Raw genomic sequence first — 19409 nt, forward strand, 5'->3', positions numbered from 1 at the left:
CATGTGTCCTCATTGCATTGCTGCTAGTAGAGAAGTCCATTACATTCAATTGTGCCCCAGTGTATCAGTCTGTGTACAATGTGTAGCTGTATGTCTAAAACGTGAACACAACTATGTTCATGTTGCCACTTCAGTATTTTTCTAGCTAATTTCTGGTTTCCAGCCGTCTGGATGAGTTTCTCCATGACCAAATTAATCTGGTTTCCAGCCGTCTGGATGAGTTTCTCCATCACCAAATTAATCATTTTCTTGATATACTTTAATAGTTTTATCAGCTTTTGCAATGAGTAATCAACTTCAGAATGGTCAAAGGCACATGCAAATATTCCTTATTCACAGTCCTAAGATCAGGCTGCACAGCTTCATGTATTCTTTGAAAATCGTACTCAGTTTTCCAGTCCCAAAGACTATAGTGCCATTATCTGCTCCAGATACTCTAGCTGTGAATTGGAATGGAGTACTGCTATTAATGACAGCATTCTGACCTGGAAGGTTTGGAATGAAGTTTCCATCAGGGAATTTCTATTGTTTCCTATTGTCTGGAGAACCAAATGCAAATGTGACTTCAGTTGGATGATTTTCCTGCCACTAAGTCCCATAATCGTATGGTTGTGTCCTGGCTTCCTGTAATGATCTGTGGTTCATCAGCCTGACATTTCTGGGTAGCCACTGCATGTACGTGCCCTGCCCATGTATGCACATTGGCTGCTCTCCTCACATTCCAAGGGCTGGGCCACCTAGGTAAAGGACTTTGGCTTAAAGAGAGAAATCAGTGGGACAAAGAGAGGTACTTAACACCTGATGGGATGTCATCCCCACCTAAAACTACTTTTAGGTCTATTGTTAGTCTGAGAATCCTGAAATTGGACTTTCCCTCAGGGAGAGGCTCTCATGCGACAAGGTCAAACTTGGGGCCTTTCCCCTTCAAGCAAACTCAACTGGGGGTCATCCAATCTCACTAGGGTACAAGTTTGGGGGTTTTTTAATTCCATGTCACCAATGTTATTCATATCTGCAGTAGAAAGATCCTTGAAGAGCAAAACCCCAATTATATCCCCGTCAAACTACTTGATCAATCCTGTTTTTCTTTTGCATTTCTGCTTCCACTTCTTTCTCTAGATGTGGATACATTCTCTCTCATAAGTCCCTGAGGATTATCCGGGCTCATTGCATTGTTGCTAGTAGCAAAGTCAATTACTTTCCTTTGTGCTACAATGTTTCAGTCTCTGTGTACAATGTTCTCCTGGTTCTGCTCCTTTTCACTCTGCATCAGTTCCTGGAGCTATTTCCAGTTCACATGAAATTCCTCCAGTTCATTATTCCATTCAGCACAATAGTATTCCATCACCAAAAGATACAATATATTCAGCCATTCCCCAATCAATGGACACTCCCCTCATTTTCCAATTTTTTGCTACCACAAAGAGATCAGCTATAAATATTTTTGTACAAGTCTTTCACCTTATTATCTTCCTTGGGGAACAAACCCAGTAGTGGCGTGGCTGGATCAAAGAGCAGTCAGTCATTTAAAGCCCTTTGGGCATAGTTCCAAATTCCCCTCTAGAATGACTGGATCAATTCACACTGACACCAGCAATGCATTAGGTATCCCAATTTTGCCATATCCTCTCCTATATTTGATATTTTCCTTTACTGTCATATTGGCCAGTCTGCTAGTTGTGAAGTGGAACCTCTGAGTTGTTTTGATTTGCATTTCTTTAATTAAGAGAGACTTACCATTTCAGCCCATATATACTGTAACTTTTCCCCCCTATATGTACATTTGAAAGTAGCATTTGCAATATATTCAAGCACTTCCAGCTTTGAAACCATAAGTTCTGTATTGTGCTTTCTTGTTAAAAATAGTATATGAAACTTTTATTTGTCCTAACTAGCACTTAGAACATGAACTGGGAATGCTATCTGAACAGCAACAGCCCAGAGTTCTGTTATCTTTCAGTGCTTCTAAGAAATGGGTATAAAGAACTGACTTTCCAAGTTTTTTTCCCCATATTAACTGGGACAATAATCAGTTCTATCAAAGATATCATTAAGGCTTCATGATTCTAAGGTATGTCTCTAGCAGATATCATAAGCTTTCTGAAGTAATATGTGCCAGATACTTCCTTACTCCTCAGGCCTTTAATCTGCTACCAAATGTTTACCAACTGAAGAGGTTGAATGCCATTAAATTCCCTTCACATAGTAAAGTGCCTGATGATTCCATTTCAGCCAAGATTTACAAGGCATTGGGTTGCTTTTTATATAAAAGCTGACTGAAATCCTCTGGGTTATATGGCAAGAAGACGTTATCTCCCAGGAGCTGATGGATACTTTCATCTCCCATCTCTACAAAGGAAATGGGTTGCCTATGACAATCACATCAGGTCTTAGTCATTACTAGCAAAATTCTTGCCAGAATCCTCCTTAAAAGGCTGATCCTGGGGGACTTCCAGGTTAAGATGGCGGCAGAGTAAAAAGCAGCTGCTTAAGCTCTTTTAAGCCACACTTATAGGACTCCTCAAGAAGACATAAAAACAAATCCAGATGAAGGGACCCCACAACAGGGCACAGCATTGAAGGTACGTGGGATCAGGGCATTTCCATGCTATAAGGGGGTGAAATACCTCTCACTAAAACGTGAGCTGAGCAACCCCCTCCTCCCCACACTCCCTACAGGGACAAAGCCAGGGCACAAGAGTTAGAGCAAGTTTGGGGCATCCATGAAGTCCTTGGCACCTACCTGGGATCACCAGGGCCTGCTCCTGAGAGCAGCAAGACTTAAGACCCCAAGAGGCTAAAGAACACACAGACTTTGAACACAGACCTTGAGCTCAGGCACAGTCACAGCTGCAGATGCAGATCCTGAGCTCAGGTGCCGATGTTGGGTGGGGACCCAGTGCAGAGGGGTGCATGACTGTGGAAGCAGTGCCCTGAGACTGTTAAGGGAGCTTTGGGCAGAGGAGCAAGCAAGGGGACCACCAGGAGGCTTGACCCTGAGAACAACTAGACCCGAGACCTCAGGAGCCTAAAGAGTGCAGACAGACCCTGGGCATGAGGATAAAGCTGAGAGGGTGCATGGTGCAGTGACTCAGAGGAAAACTACTCCACAGCTCCATAGGCAGGAGCAGAACCAGGAGAACCTTATACACAGAAACCAATACACTGTGGTACAATAGAATGCAATGGACTTCTGTACTAGCAGTAATGCAACAATCCCAATTCTGAGGGATTTACGGAAAAGAACACTACTCACATTCAGAGGAAGAACTGCAGGAGAGGAACACAGAAGAAAAGCAACTACTTGAATACATAGGTTGATGTAGACATGATTGGGGATGTAGACTCGAATCTACCACACCAATGCAACTATCAACAATTTGGAAATAAGTCTTGGTCTTATGCACATGTTAAAACCAGTGGAAATGTGCATTGGCTGTGGCGGGGGGGGGGGGAGGAGGGAGGAGGATGAAGGGGCAAATAAGAACATGAATCATGTAACCATGATAACTTTTCTAAAAAATAAAAATTAAAAAAAAATGAAAAAAGAGGCTAATCCTTCACTGAAAGGTTATCTACCTGACAACCAGTGTAGCTTCAGAAAGGGCTGAGGAGTGGTCATGATGTTTGCTGCCTGACAACTCCAGGAGATGACAGGGGCAGAACATTCATCAATCTCGGCTTTTGATACAATCAATGGGGAAGATTGGTGGAAGATCATGCCCAAATTGAGTTTCTTAGCAAAGTTCACCAGTATCGAATATCAGCATGTTTGCATGGGTTCCCATGATGGACACCAAAGGAGTGAGGTTAGAAATGGTCTCTCATGTGTTTTAGCATGATGTTTCCAAGTGATACTTTTCAATTGTGTTCCATGAGGATGAAAATGGCATCAAGGTCAGCTACCTCACTGATGGTGAATTCACTTGAGAAGGATAGGTCAAGACTAAAGTGGAGGGAGAGTTGGGGAACAATTTAGTGCACTGATGATTGTGTACCCAATGCAACCTCTAAGACTGAAACACAACAGAATATTGGTCGATTCTTCTCCCATTGGGCTAATTTTGGCCTGACAGTCAACAGAAGTTCTTCACCATCTAGGACTACACTATCCGTATGTGGAACCATAATTTGCATGGAGAAGTGAACTTATCCAAAGCATGAAACATTTATCTTGGCAGTATAGTTCCTAGGAATGCACACAGATAATGAGGTTTACACATGAATTGTCAGAGCTAGCCAAGTGTTTGGGAAGCTGGGGAGGGAAGTGTCTGAGAGAAAAGGTATTAGGCTACTACCAAACTAAAAGTCTACAGAGCACTGTTGTATGCCTGTGAAAGCTGTCTTGTGTGCCCATGGTCACACAGCTAGTAATCGACACGAGTTCAAATTCTACTGAAGACAACTCCAAATTCTGGTAAAAACCAAAGACTACGTCCAGTAAAGCAGAAGCGAATGGTGTCATTGAACAAAAGGGTTTGGGGACAAGTATTCATCGATTCACACAACTGAAAAGAAATACCAACCTATCCAGCTACAGCTGTGGATTCTATAGCCCCAAGGGCAATAAGTCATATTTTCAAGAAAAGATTAGTATTACAAAAACTAGGGACCAAGTATCCTAGAGAACATTAAAGTGACCACAAAAGAGCAGACCAAAGTAGAAGCCCAGGTAAGGATCCTCCCCCTCATGGATTCCAGCATACTGCTATATTAAGGACTAAACAGGTTAGCAAAGTATTTCATGCCCATTGGAGGACAAAATCCTGTGCAAATGCCATGATCCTCCCACTTCCACATCTCCAACTGGAGTGGGGTGGAGTGTTACATGTTTCACTCAAAGATTTTAGATAGTAGAATGAGGAAATCAGAAATTTAGAATAAAGAATTTTCACGCAGAATGAAAAGGGTGAATCGATAAAGAGTATCAATCTAAGGACAATTAGAAGTGGATGAAATAGTCAGAAAAACTAGCAATGATACAGTATTAAAGTATGAGAAATGTCTTCTAAATTTCTTTTTATTCTAATAGCCCTGGGATACTTCAGCATCTCAAGATGACTTTGTCATCTGCCTTGTATCTGGAACTTCATGTTACCACCTAGTAGAGAGTTCCTTGAAAGCATGGAGCATTTTAATCTCGGAGCTTCAAAAAGAAAGGTAAGTCCAGAGTTGCACGTGCCAAGCGTGTAATGTGTACATATCCGACTCATCCATGAGGAAACTTAGGTGGGCTATAACTTCCCTAAGTGAAGGAAGTTCTCTAATCAAGAATTTAAGTGACATCTTGACAGGTGGCTCTCATAATTCTTGAATCCTCTAATAATTCTTTTGCTCTGATCCAATTGAGTAAACTTGTGGAGATGATCCTTTGCAAACCTGCTGAGCCTACAAAGGCTGGCTTCATTTACAAAGATCCTCAAAGAATCTGTCCAGGATACAGAATGTAATTCAACTCACACACAATATGGAAGCAGTTTTTATCTGATGAAGCAACTTTGCAGACCACTTGTAGACTATTTCCCTATTGTATACTACATTTGGAAATTGGAAAGCAAAATAAAGACCTGCCAAAACCTATCTTTGGCTCAGTGTCTCTCTTTTCCTTCTACTTCTTTCTTTAAGGCTAATGTGCTTGACAAATCAGGGGTGGGAACTCTCTCATTAGTGTGGTTGACAGGTTCTTAGCCTCAGCTCAATATCCCAAATGCTTCTTTCCCCAGTCAGATCCATATCACTTTTTAGATAGAGCAGCTTTGTTTCTTAAAGTATTTGCCATTTATGTCCCCTTGTGACTTTAAAAAAGACTAGTCACCAAAAAGGAGGCAACTTGGCTATGGTGTAATTGCACTTTATTGGCTTTCATGTGATAAACAACTTCAGAAAACCTAGAACTAGAAATTTTTTAAAAATCCTGGGTGCAAATGCTTCCTGATCAAATCACCTAACCAGAGCTGCTGGTCTTTTTTTAGAAACAAAACACAGGATTTGTTCTAAGGTAGAAAAGAAGAGGTCTAAAGAAGGAACCAAGACAGTCAAGTCCCTGAGCTAGCCTTAACATAAAATTCCCTCAACTCCCAGTAAATCATTAGAGCAGGGTAAGGAAAGGTCCAACTCCTGCCACAATGACATTCAATAGTCAGTTCCTGGAGTGGTCTCAGAAGCAGCAAGCCCTCACGTTGGGTCAGGAAAGTAAGAAGCTAAAGCAGAGAAGATTTGAAGGCAGAATCACTTTTCTGAAATGCTCAGAGCGAAAGAAGGTAGCATAAACTCTGTATACCAAGGTCATTTAGTCAGAGACCAGAACTCATCATTCTTTTTATACCAGCGTTACTTAGCACTTTTCTTAGCATGTATTGTAGGTACCTTAATAAAGGTTTCCTGAAGTGAATTGAAAGACTTTATTTTCATACCCCATTTCAGGATCTTTTGAAGGAAAATGGGTCTGGGGGCTTGTTAGACATGACAGAAAAGGACAGAATGCTGTGACTCCATTTGGGGTCTTTTTTTATCAAAAACACTGGAGTGGTTTGCCTTGTGCAAGATTTCTTCAGGCATTTGAAAAGTTGTCACTCGGTAGATAAGAAGATCTAGAACTGGTAGTTTTTGAAGACCAAGTTCTCCAAAATTAGACAAGTGAGGCCCCAAGGCTTCACTAATTTGCCTCAGCTTCCTCAGGGTAAGTCAGTGAAGAGATTTTGAGCACAGATTCCCTTTCGGTTATAGGACAGTGACCTGTTTGACAGCAGACACAAAGGGTAGGTGTTTCTACAAGACAAATCTAGACTATTTGTAGAAAGACTTCCTGCCAATGAGGATCATCCTATTTCTTGGATGACTGAAAGACAGAATGAGGCTGCCCACTCTGCAACTCTGCCTCACTTAAATCCAATTCATGCACGAGTTGCCCTGCTAAGTAGATTCTGTTTTTATCCCCATTTTAAAGTTGAGGAAACTGAGGCCAAGTGAATTCATTAACCCAGGCCACGGAGCTAAAAAGCACTTTTCTCAAGGGTGTGAACTCCTTCATTGTTTCTGAGTTGTGAGTTCTTTGTTACACTTACACAAGGTGTTAACTTACTGAGGGGTGGTGATTTGGTGAGGAAGCAGAAAAGGATTTTTTTTAGACATTTATTAATATTCGTTTTACATCTGTTTACATACTTTATGCCCCTACTTTCCCCTTAACCCTCCCCTGCTCCCCCCCCCCCCCATGGCCAACACACATTTCCACTGGTTGTAACAAGTATCCTTGTTCAGGGTCTATTTCCCATTCATGTCCACCTCAGTCCATGCATTCAAGCAATTGTTTATCTTATATGTTTCCTCTCCTGCAGTCCTTCCTCTGAATGTGGGTAGCATCTTTACCATAAATCCCTCAGAGCTGTCTTGTGTCATTGCAGTGCTGCTGGTACAGGAGCCCATTACATTTGATTTTACCATAGTATATCAGTCTCTGTGTACAATGTTCTTCTGGCTCTGCTCCTTTCGCTCTGCATCACTTCCTGGAGGTCTCTCCAACTTGCATGGAATTCCTCCAGTTTATTATTCCTTTTAGCACAATAGTATTCCGTCACCCGCATATACCACAATTTGTTCAGCCATTCCCCAATTGAAGGACATCCCCTCATTTTCCAGGTTTTAGCCACCACAAAAAGCACAGCTATAAATATTTTCATACAAGTCTGTTTATCTATGATCTGTTTGGGGAACAAACCCAGCAATGGTATGGCTGGATCAAAGGGCAGGCAGTCTTTCATAGCCCTTTGGGCATAGTTCCAGATTGCCAGGCAGAATGGCGGGATCATTTCACAACTCCACCAGCAATGCATCAATGTCCCGATTTTGCCACATCCCCTCCAGCATTCATTACTCTCCCCTGCTATCATTTTAGCCAATCTGCTAGGTGTGAGGTGATACCTCAGAGTTGTTTTGATTTGCATTTCTCTAATTAGAGATTTAGAACACTCTCATGTGCTTGTTGATACTTTTGATTTCTTTACCTGAAAATTGCCTATTCATGTCTCTTGCCCATTAATCAATTGGGGAATGGCTTGATTTTTTATACATTTGCTTTAACTCCTTGTATATTTGAGTAATTAGACCCCTGTCAGAGTTTTTCGTCATAAAGATTTAGAAAAGGATTTTTTTACTGGATCTCACCTGATAAGGTTGGAGAGTTCACACCTTCTTTAACTGAGTGGGAAAGGGAAGGAGAATCTGGGAGGAAAAGTCCTCTAAAAGCCCAGTAGTTGTGGCTCAGTTTGAGAAGTCTCTGTTCAGGCTCTAGATTTCAGCTGGAGCTCTATTTCTGACCAGGTCTATTCCAGGATTTGTGGACACTGGAGGTCTAGGGAGGGAGAACAAAGAAAGAACTGCTAAGAGTTTCAGCAAGATCACTGACCTTTTTTGTATACAAGAAATCTGAAGATCAAATAGACAAGACTTGGCAGCTGCTTATACAACATTTCTCCAGCCAGGAGGGGAAAAACCTACTACCAAGGATTTCATACTGTTGGATTCTTTATTCTTACTTGGAGCAGGTAGTGGACTGCTTCAGACTGCTATCGATAGAAGTCAACAACAGGAAATGACAACTAGCATGGCTCATATAAAACATAATTCTCATCAAGAAAGAAGAGGACTTTCTCAGAGGGGTTCCTCTTCTTCATACCTATTTTCTGGAAAAGAACCATCTTCCCCAGACAGAGATTACAGAGAAGAACCCCAGTCGAGAGGGAGAGATTCTGATCAAAGGTGCAGAAAGTCTCTTTTATCAAGCAGACTGTATACAGAAACAGCAGCAACTCAGAGAGCATATGCTCATGATGAGCCCCCAACAAAGAAGAAGAAAGAAGAGGTGGACCCACTTCTCGTTCGCACAGGTGGTGCTTATATTCCTCCAGACAAACTCAGGAGGATGCAAGAACAGATTGCAGATAAAAACAGTTTAGCTTACCAAAGGGTGAGCTGGGAGGCCTTAAAGAAGTCCATCAATGGTCTTATCAATAAGGTGAACATTTCTAACATAGGAATTATCATTCAAGAGCTCCTTCAAGAAAATATAGTTAGAGGAAGGGGATTGCTATCTCGATCCGTTTTGCAAGCACAGAGTGCATCTCCAGGCTTTACCCATGTTTATGCAGCTCTTGTGGCAATCATCAACTCCAAGTTTCCAAATGTTGGAGAACTTATCCTCAAGAGGCTAATCCTCAGTTTTAAAAAAGGCTACAGAAGGAATGATAAGCAACTTTGCCTAACTGCTACCAAGTTTATCGCACATCTCATTAACCAGAACGTGGCCCATGAAGTTCTATGTTTAGAGATGCTGACCTTACTCCTTGAAAGGCCAACGAATGACAGTGTTGAAGTAGCCATTGGATTTCTCAAAGAATGTGGCCTCAAGTTAATGGAAGTATCACCTAGAGGAATTCACGCCGTATTTGAACGCCTTCGCGATATTCTCCATGAATCTGAAGTTGAGAAACGAGTTCAGTACATGATTGAAGTGATGTTTGCAGTACGTAAGGATGGATTCAAGAATCACCCCGTTATTCTGGAAGGACTTGATCTGGTAGAAGAAGAAGACCAGTTCACTCATATGCTTCCATTGGAAGATGACTATCATACTACAGAGGATGTACTTAATGTTTTCAAGCTAGATCCTAATTTCATAGAAAATGAAGAGAAATACAAAACCATTAAGAAAGAAATTCTCCACGAAGGTGACAGTGATTCCAGCACAGACCAAGATGCTGCAAGTAGTGAAGAAGATGAGGAGGAGGAAGAAGTAGGGGATGATAATGATGAAGGACAAAAAGTGACCCTCCTTGACAAAACAGAAACCAATCTGGTATCATTCCAGCGTACAATCTATCTCGCTATTCAGTCAAGTTTAGGTTTTGAAGAATGTGCTCACAAATTGCTGAAAATGGAGTTCCCTGACAGCCAGATGAAAGAACTTTGCAACATGATACTCGATTGCTGTGCCCAAGAGAGGACATATGTGAAGTTTTTTGGGTTATTGGCGGGGCGTTTCTGCATGCTAAAAAAGGAATACCTGGAATCCTTTGAGGGCATTTTCAAGGAACAGTATGATACCATACATCACTTAGAAACAAATTACGAAATGTTGCCAAGATGTTTGCTCATCTTTTATATACCGACTCACTTCCATGGAGTGTTCTTGAATGTATAACACTGAGTGAAGAAACTACTACATCTTCCAGTAGAATTTTCATCAAAATACTTTTTCAAGAACTCTGAATAGATGGGACTTCCTAAGCTTAATGCTAGACTGAAGGATGAAACATTGGAGCCATTCTTTGAAGGATTACTACCCCGAGATAACCCAAGAAATACTAGGTTTGCTATCAACTTCTTTACTTCCATAGGACTTGGGGGCTTAAAGGCTGAATTATGAGAACATCTGAAAAATGCACCAAAGGTTGTCATGGCAAAGAAACATGATGTTGAGTCAGATTCCTCCTTTTCCTCTTCTGAAACTGACTCCTCAAACTCTTAATTCTGACAGCAGCAATAGCAGTTCAAACTTGTCCAGTGACAACTTCAGTGACAGATCATCTACTAGCTCTAGCCTTAGTTCTGATTCAGGTAAAAACAAAAAGAGGAGAAAATGTGCAAAGAAAAAAAGAAAAAGAAACAGACAGAACATTTAAGAAAACAAAGGAAAAGGGAATGTAAGAGACAAGAACTGAAGGAGTAAGATCAGGAAAAAGGAGATTGTCATTTAAGAGATCCAGATTGGAGAGGAAATTTGTCAAAATATTCCCCTGACAGATTCTACTACAGAACAAAACAATTGCAGGGCTTTAAAGGACAGAACATGATAAATATGTAGATTCAGAAAATAAATCTAGTGATACTGAACTGAAAATGAAAAACACAGAATCGGGACTTTCTGGGGTAAAGCCAAGATGGAGTAATCCAGAGTAGCTCTGTACCATCATGACAATCCTCTCTGACCAAGATTAAAATATTGCCACAAATGAATACAGGAGTGAAAGAACTTTCAAGAAAAGAAAAACCCAAAAGGTAGGCAAAGAACATCTGGGGCACTGGAGGGCGGGGGAGGAGAGGAGAGCAGACCCAGCAACAAGCTTTAGCAAGGAGGGAAGAGCAAGCCATACCCCTCCACCCCACATCTGCTGTCCAAGGTTTGGATCTTATGCTCAACCCAACATCTACACCCTGAAATCCTGCCTGGGAAAATAGTGGCACAGCCAACCAAAACCCTTTGAAATTTCAAACCTGTGGACAAGTCTGGAGCCCCAGCCCTGGAAATTCTAGTCTGGGTTGGGGATAAGGACTTAGTTCACACTTTGGGGTGGCTGATAGTACTAAGTACTGATCTTTTTGCCTAAAGCTCAGGGTGGAGCTCCAAGACAGGACAATCAAGGGGGTGCCTGATTGGATCAAATACCCAGTGAGACCAAAAAACTTGAGCCTAATCCTGGGATAAGTCTTTAAGCTACCTGCATCTCCAGGGTCAATTGTATTAGCAGAGGGAGGATAGAGAGAACTGGCCTTGGAGTCAGACCAACCTGGGTTCAAGTCCTAACCTGCCTTTGATGAATATTGACTGTATAATTCTGGGCAAATCAAGAGAAAGAGTTGCTGAGAGTTTGAGCAAGGTGGCTGACGTTTTGAATATTAAGAAGGACCAATACAAGAGATCTGAAGATCAAAGACACAAGACTTGGCAGTTGCTTATATAACATTTCTCCAGCCAGGAGGGAAAAACCTACTACCAAGGAATTCATTCTATTGGATTCTTTATTCCAATTTGGAGCAGGTAGGGGACTGCTACAGACAGCTATAGAGAGTTTTCATTATCTATTGTTGACTTCTCTCTATCATGGCTCACATAAAACATAATTCTGGTCAAGAAAGAAGAGGACTTTCTCAGAGGAGTTCTTTTCCAGAAAACTTCATGTTACCACCTATTAGAGTTCCTTGAAAGCATGGAGCATCTTACTTTTGTTTTTAAAGCTCCAGAATTATGTCCAGAGTTGCACGTGCCAAGTGTGTAATATGTACGCATCCGACTCATTCATGAAGAAACTTAGGTGGCTGTAACTTGCCTAAGTTCTTTATTAGAGAACTCTATTCACTTAAGTGACATCTTGACAGGTAGCTCTAATTCTTGAATCCTCCAATAATTCTTTTGCTCTGATACAATTGAGTAAACTTGTGGAGAAAATCCTCATTGGCAAACCTGCTGAGTCTACAAAGGCTGGCTTTATTTACCAAGAACCTGAAGTAACCTGTTTAGGACACAGATTGTAGTTCAACTCACACACAATATGAAGCAGTTCTTATCTGATGAAGCAACTTTGAAGACCAGTTGGAGACTATTTCCCTAATCTGCATACTACATTTGGAAGTTGGAAAGCAGAGAAAAAAAACCTACTAAAATCTATCTTTGAGTATCTCTCTTTTCCTTCTACTTTTTTCTTTAGGAGGCTGGTGTGCTTGTCAGATCAGGGGTGTGAACTCCATTGAGTTGTGAGTTCTTTGTTGCACTTACACAAGGTGTTAACTTACTGAGGGGTGGTGATTTGGTGAGGAAGAAGAAAGGGATTTTTTTTACTGGATCTCACCTGATAAGGTTGGAGAGTTCACACCTTCTTTAACTGAGTGTGAAAGGGGAGGAGAATCTGGGAGGAAAAGTCCTATAAAAGCCCAGTAGTGGCTCAGTTTGAGAAGTCTCTGCTCAGAGTCTAAATCTCAGCTGGAGCTCTATTCCTGACCAGGCCCATTCTAGGATTTTTGGACACTGTGGAGTTCTGGGGAGGGAGAACAAGAGAAAGAGTTGCTGAGAGTTTCAATAACAAAGCTGATCTCGTGAGTATTAAGGATAAGTTCAATTCCTGTTTTTCTTTTCCAGTAAGAGAGTTGAATTATTCCCAAACTCTATGGTCTTTGGTCCCACTGTGGATCCCCTGAATATCAAAGATGACAACAGCAGGAAGGCCTACATTTGAGCCTACAAGAGGAAGAGGAAAAGGGGAAAGTGATTTGAGTCAGCTTTCCAAGCAATATTCAAGCAGAGATCTCCCTTCCCACACAAAGATTAAATACAGACAAACCACTCAAGATGCTCCTGAAGAGGTTTGCAACCGTAACTTTAGGCGAGAACTAGAAGAAAGAGAGAGAGTTGCTTCAAGAGAAAAAATCAGAAATTGTCCAACTAGAGAGCACACAACCTCATCTTCTGAGTCTAAGAAACCTCGCTTAGATCAGATTCCTGCTGCCAACCTTGATGCAGACGAGCCACTTACAGATGAAGATGAAGATTTTGAGGAAGAAAGTGAAGATGATGACACTACAGCTCTATTGGCAGAACTAGAAAAAATAAAAAAAGAAAGAGCTGAAGAACAAGCCAGAAAGGAACAAGAACAAAAGGCTATAGAAGAAAGAGTTCGAATGGAAAATATCCTGAATGGAAACCTTCTCCTTAATCTCACTGGCCCCTCTCAGCCTCAGGCCAACTTCAAAGTAAAGAGGAGGTGGGATGATGATGTTGTCTTTAAGAACTGTGCCAAAGGAGTAGATGAACTGAAAAAGGACAAAAGATTTGTAAATGATACCCTTCGATCAAAAAATCATAAGAAGTTCATGGAGAAATACTTCAAGTAGTACAGTTTTATGTGTTAATTATTAAAAAGGGACATATTCAAACTTAAAGGGTCATCCTAACTTCAATTTAATCTAGATTTTCTTCCCACACTCCTACTGGCTTATAAATTTCCTCCATTATAAATTCTAAGATACCATTTTTATAAGTAATATTTTATTTGATAATGCCATCCTAGATCTAGGATTTGGTTTAACCCCTTTTCCTACAGTGATGATTTTTTCATTTAATAAAACAGGTTGTGTTCTGTTAATGTTAAAATAAAGACCAACACAAGAGATGTGAAGATCAAATAGACAAGTCTTGGTAGCTGCTTATACAAAATTTCTCCATTCAGGAGGGAAAAACTGATTATCTAATCCCAATGGCTGCTCCTACCTCAAGAGGAGACTTAAAACAAGTAATCTCTGTAAAATCTTTTGCAAACTGCAAAGCAAAGTCAAAATGTTTACTCTTATTCTAATAGTCTTCCTACTTTTACAAAAAGCCATGCCAGTTCCTCACAGGGTAGAACTGAGAAAAACTGAGTAGAAAAGACAAAGGCAGATGTTGTATTGATAGGAGAAAACAACTTCCTAAGGAACAGAACTCATCCAAAATGGAATGGACTCTCTCAGTGGGGCTCCTCATCTCTGCTGCTCTTCAAGGAAAGATTGTATGACCACTTTTCAGGGATCTTGTAGAGAACAGATAGGGGTTTCCCTTGAGGAACCTTCCCACTCAAAGATTCTATGATATCCAAAACAGAATTTATGACCTTTCCTCTAGAACTCCTTTTTCTGGCTTCAATCTTTCTCAGGGTTCAAAAACTTCAGGCTGTTCTCTGCTGTGTACCATCCCCAATCCCTGAGAGTCTCCTATAAACCCTGTCCTCCCTCCAGAACAACCTTTTGCTCCCCTGTGTAGCTGGGATTCCTAGGTTGAAAGTGGGAACAGCTGTGCCCAGAAGGCTGTGTTTGGATACAGCTGCCCAGTACTTTGTGGGTGTACTTAAGAGGAATTGGCACTTGGATTAGGTATGAAAGAAACTGATTTGAGGGCAAGAAGGTTTTTTGTAGTAGATTGTTGAGAGGGGAGTTAGCCCCAGGATTCATACAGGAATCAGAGTGTGTTTGTGAGAAACCACATATGGGAAGACTGTCCTGCACTTAGACCCCTTGTGGTTAAGAGTGCAAGAGAATCCTTATGTGTTCAGATAGCAAATTGGAACCCCTAAGAGTGTTTTGGGATTGAGTGCAAGCTTGAGGGCATGTAACAAGTGGTTATACTGGGTTCCTCATCTTATCTTGTGGTGATGATACAAGGGGTGGAGTGCTCAGATGAAGCACAAGGCAGGTTTCCATATTCCAGAGCAAATGACTTTGAATGACAAAGATGTGGTCTCAAGAGTCTCTCAAAAAGAGACAGCAGCATGGGCATGCAGGGGATATGGATCCCAGAGATTGTGAACATCTCACCCTCTTGATTCCTGCTGCCATTTCCCCCACCTGGTTTTTCTTTTCTCAGTGGAACTGCAAAACAGAACTTCCCAGCTTCTCCCTCCTTATGGTCTTGTCCTTTGGTCCCTGGACCTTTGGACAACTTCTCTAACTCCTCCTCTGCTTGGAAGGTATCAATGGCAGGATCCCCCAGGCTTTGCCCCATCTTGTTAAAGGCAGCCTCTGAAACATTTGAAATCAAATATGGTGTATGACTAGATTATAGGAGGATAATCTTTACTCCATTTGGAATTTCAAAAGTGAAGGAAATAAAAATCTGCAAAAATCTATCTTTGGCTCAGTGTCTCTCTTTTCCTTATACTTCATTCTTTAGGAGGCTGGTGTGGTTGACAGATGAGGGGTGTGAACTCTTTCACTGTTTCTGAATTGTGAGTTCTTTGATGCACTCACACAAGGTGTTAAATTACTGAGGGGTGGGGATTTGGTAAGGAAGCAGAAAGGGATTTTTTAAATTGGATCCCTCCTGGTAAAGTTGAAGAATTCATACCTTCTTTAAAGGAAAAGTCCTATAAAATCCTAGTAGTGTCTCAGTTTGAGAAGTCTCTGTTCAGGGTATAGATTTTAGCTTGAACTGTATTTCTGACCAGGCTCATTCCAATATTTGTAGGCAGGGTGGAGCTCTAAGGAGGGAGAATGAGAGAAAGAGTTGCTCAGTTTCAACAAGGACAGTGAGCTTTTGAGCATTAAAAGAAGGACCAATATAGTTCTTGTTTTTCTTTTCTAGTAAGAGAGTTGAGGTGTTCCCAAACTCTATGGTTTTTGGTTCCTGCTGAGGAGAGTTGTAGGAAAGAGGGGAGTAATTGTGCTGGCCTAACCTCAGAGGCTGTGGGACCCCAATTCCATTGAATATTGAAGATGACAACAACAGCAAGATCTACATTTGAGCCTGCAAGAGGTGGAAGAGGAAAAGGGGAAGGGGACTTGAGTCAGCTGTCCAAGCAATATTCAAGCAGAGATCTCCCTTCCCACACAAAGATTAAATACAGACAAACTACTCAAGATGCTCCTGAAAAGGTTTGCAATCATAACTTTAGGCAAGAACTAGAAGAAAGAGAGTTGCTTCAAGAGAAAAAAACAAATTGTCCAATTACAGAGCACACAACCTCATCTTGTATGTCTAAGAAACCTTGGTTAGATCAGATTCCTGCTGCCAACCTTGATTCAGATGAGCCACTTACAGATGAAGATGAAGATTTTGAGGAAGAAAGTAATGATGATGATACTACAGCTCTATTGGCAGAACTAGAAAAAATTAAAGAACTAGCCAAAAGGAACAAGAACAAAAGGCTGAAGAAAGAATCCGAATGGAAAATATCCTGAGTGGAAACCTTCTCCTTAATCTCACTGGCCCCCCTCTCAGCCTCAGGCTAACTTCAAAGTAAAGAGGAGGTGGGATGATGATGTTGTCTTTAAGAACTGTGCCAAAGGAGTAGATGAACTGAAAAAGGACAAGATTTGTAAATGATTCCCTTCGATCAAAATATCATAAGAAGTTCACGGAGAAATATTTCAAGTAGTACAGTTTTGTGTGTTTAATTGTTAAGAGACTCATTCAAACTTAAAGGATCATTCTGGCTTCAGTTTGGTCCAGATTTTCTTCCCATATTCTTAGTGGCTCATAAATTTCCTCCATTTTAGATTCTAAGATACTAATTTTTTATAAGTAATATTTTATTTGATAATGGCATCCTAGATATAGGAATTGGTTCAACCCCTTACAGTGTTGATTTAAACCAGTTTGTGTTCTGTGAATGTTTAAAAAAGGACCCTTCAAAACACTTGAGATCGCACTATATTTGTTCTCATATTATATTTGGGCTAATACATAGAACATTTTCGTGTTCTTATGGATAGTTTTGATTTTTTTTATCTGAAAACTGCCTATTCATGTCCCTTGATCATTTGCTAGAGCCGTTATATAGTACAGATCTCTGTAGATTCTTTACCTACACTGTGCTCACCAACTGTAATTAATAAGAGTACCCTTTGATTTCAATCTACACAGCATCCAAGAAACATTTTTATAGGTCCTTATTCTTTCCTTTTCTATCCAAGTCTGCTCAAGATAAAATGTGACTTTCTCACTAAAGTGACAATTGCTAATCACAAAAACCTCCTTATTTTTCCAAATCCATTAGAATTAAGTGGGATTTAAGTGACTGAGCAAGTCACTTAACCCCAATTTGCCTCAGTTTCCTCAATCATAATGTAGGGATAATAATAGCACCTACCTTCTCAGGGTTATTGTGAAGATCTAATGAGGTAACTATAAAATGCTCAGCACAGTGCCTGGCACAGAGTGGATACTTAATATATTTATGTCCTTTCTTCCCTCTTCTCTCACTCCATCCCCAATATTTAAACATGATTTAAGTAAGGATAAATCATTGGTCTTGTTAGTCAGTGACAGCTTGCTTCCGCAAAACTGGGAACAAAAAAATTGCTTTCAAGCCTCTAGGTTGAGGCAGACAAGGTTTCTCTGCTTATCAGAGGCATTGAGCACTATTGTCTTCTGAACCCCCCTTTTTTTTTGCAAGGATGGGAGGTATGGAACACAGATTGTCACAAATCACAGGGCCCCAAGGAGATTCTGGGTTAAAACCTGTTGTCATACTTCCTAGGTGTATGACCCTGGACAAGTCATTTAATCCCTTTCCTGTAGCCTTTACCACTCTTCTGTCTTGGAACCAATATACAGTATGGATTCTAAAATAAAAAGTAAGGATTTTATTTTTTTTAAATGATTGGGCCCCACCATGGAAAACTCAAGAAATAATAACAGAAGGTTTGGGAATATAAGGCTAATTTCTTTCTGTTCAACTTTAACTCAAGGTCCTGATACAAGGTCAATGGTATTGACCAAAAAGAATAGTATTTCCTATTAATGGACAATATTTAGGCTATATTCAGGGTAAAGATAACATAAGGAGCACATATGGATTCTGTAGATACTTCTTTTGAAAGGATCCCTACAACTCTGTTCTCCAAGTTCCACAAGTATAGCAATTAATATAATTGATAATTTCTAAAAGCACATAGGTTTGCCAAATAAAATATCCAGAAAAAAAATTAGACAGCACCATCTTATTGAAAATGTTCAAGCAAAGAGGAGAAATCAATTCATCAGAAAGATGAGAGAATTTTCTGATGAATCCTTATATTAGTCTAAGTAATCTGGAAAACCATTCTGAATTATACTAACATCATAAACTGTATCATTTGATCTATTAATCCTAATTCTAAGCAAATGCCCCAAAGAGGTTGTGTTTTGAATATAGTAAAATCCCATAAGTATGAAAATATATAAAGCAACCATTTTTCTAGTAGCTAAGAACAGAAGTAAAGTGGGTGCTCGTTGACTGGTAAATGGATGAATTTGGTATTTTTAAGGAAATATTGTTATGTAACAGATGATTAAAGAATTCAGGGGCAGTTGAGAGGACTTATAGCAATTCTGTAGGCTACATAATAGAAGGGAATATAGAGGGAAGAGGAAAAGGGTTTCTTTGGCATAGGATAGGAACCTAGGCATGGGATCCTAGCAAGTGCCCGCTGTATTTTAGGTCAACAAGTAGCATTCTCTGGTTCAGTGTGAAATATAAGGCACACTTTGAAAGGATTATAAAATGTTGTGGATGAATGAACACGATACAGAGGATTTCAATTATCTCACTGGATGGACAATAGGAAACCATGGAAAGATACTGGTGACAAGCTATTCAGTACTTTTAAATCCAGCCACCTTTAATCCCTGTGTTTTCTAATATTATCTAAGATGAAATCATAATTCCTACTTTAAAATGAGTTATTCCATAACACTGCTTAAACCCTTTCCTCTTCTTGGATATCATGGTCTCCTTGAGAACTTAAAGCAAATAAGAATATTGTACTCTACCTCAAGATTTTGCTCACATGTTGCTGCACTCCTCTGAAGCATGTAGGAATTAATGTCCAATACTCCAAGAATTATTTTATAGAGTTTATTAATAATCACTTGAAGTAGAAGGAATAAAAAAGGAAATAGAAGTAAAAAAAAAACTCATTATCTAACAAAATTAAAACCACGTGAGCAAGTTCTGCCTCTCGACTCACCTCATTCCCACAACATGGGATCACCAGAAGAGAAAGTGAGAGGCAGGGCTGCACCAAATTTATATCCTCCTTATATCAGCACTTAATGTGAGAAGGAACATGGGATGTTGGGAATTGAAGTTCTAGGGTACAGAAATTAATTACAAAAGCACAATTTC

The 19409-nt window shown here is 40.3% G+C and overlaps 1 protein-coding gene and 2 pseudogenes across 1 annotated transcript; all 3 read left to right on the forward strand.

Moving 5' to 3' along the window:
* Nucleotides 1-6125: 6125 nt before the first annotated feature.
* On the forward strand, nt 6126-12532 carry LOC123245784 (annotated as a pseudogene).
* A 446-nt stretch (nt 12533-12978) lies between these two features.
* On the forward strand, nt 12979-13662 carry LOC123247435 (spliceosome-associated protein CWC15 homolog). Its single transcript, XM_044676327.1, has one exon. The coding sequence runs from the start codon at nt 12979-12981 to the stop codon at nt 13660-13662; it is 684 nt and encodes a 227-aa protein (XP_044532262.1).
* A 2352-nt stretch (nt 13663-16014) lies between these two features.
* Nucleotides 16015-16676, forward strand: LOC123248036 (annotated as a pseudogene).
* Nucleotides 16677-19409: the final 2733 nt, after the last annotated feature.

Source organism: Gracilinanus agilis, chromosome 4 (assembly GCF_016433145.1).
Source record: "Gracilinanus agilis isolate LMUSP501 chromosome 4, AgileGrace, whole genome shotgun sequence".
Classification (NCBI taxonomy): domain Eukaryota; kingdom Metazoa; phylum Chordata; class Mammalia; order Didelphimorphia; family Didelphidae; genus Gracilinanus; species Gracilinanus agilis.

Excerpts from the sequence above, each read along its gene's own strand:
- LOC123247435 (XM_044676327.1), top strand. The coding sequence starts at position 12,979 with ATGACAACAGCAGGAAGGCCTACATTTGAGCCTACAAGAGGAAGAGGA.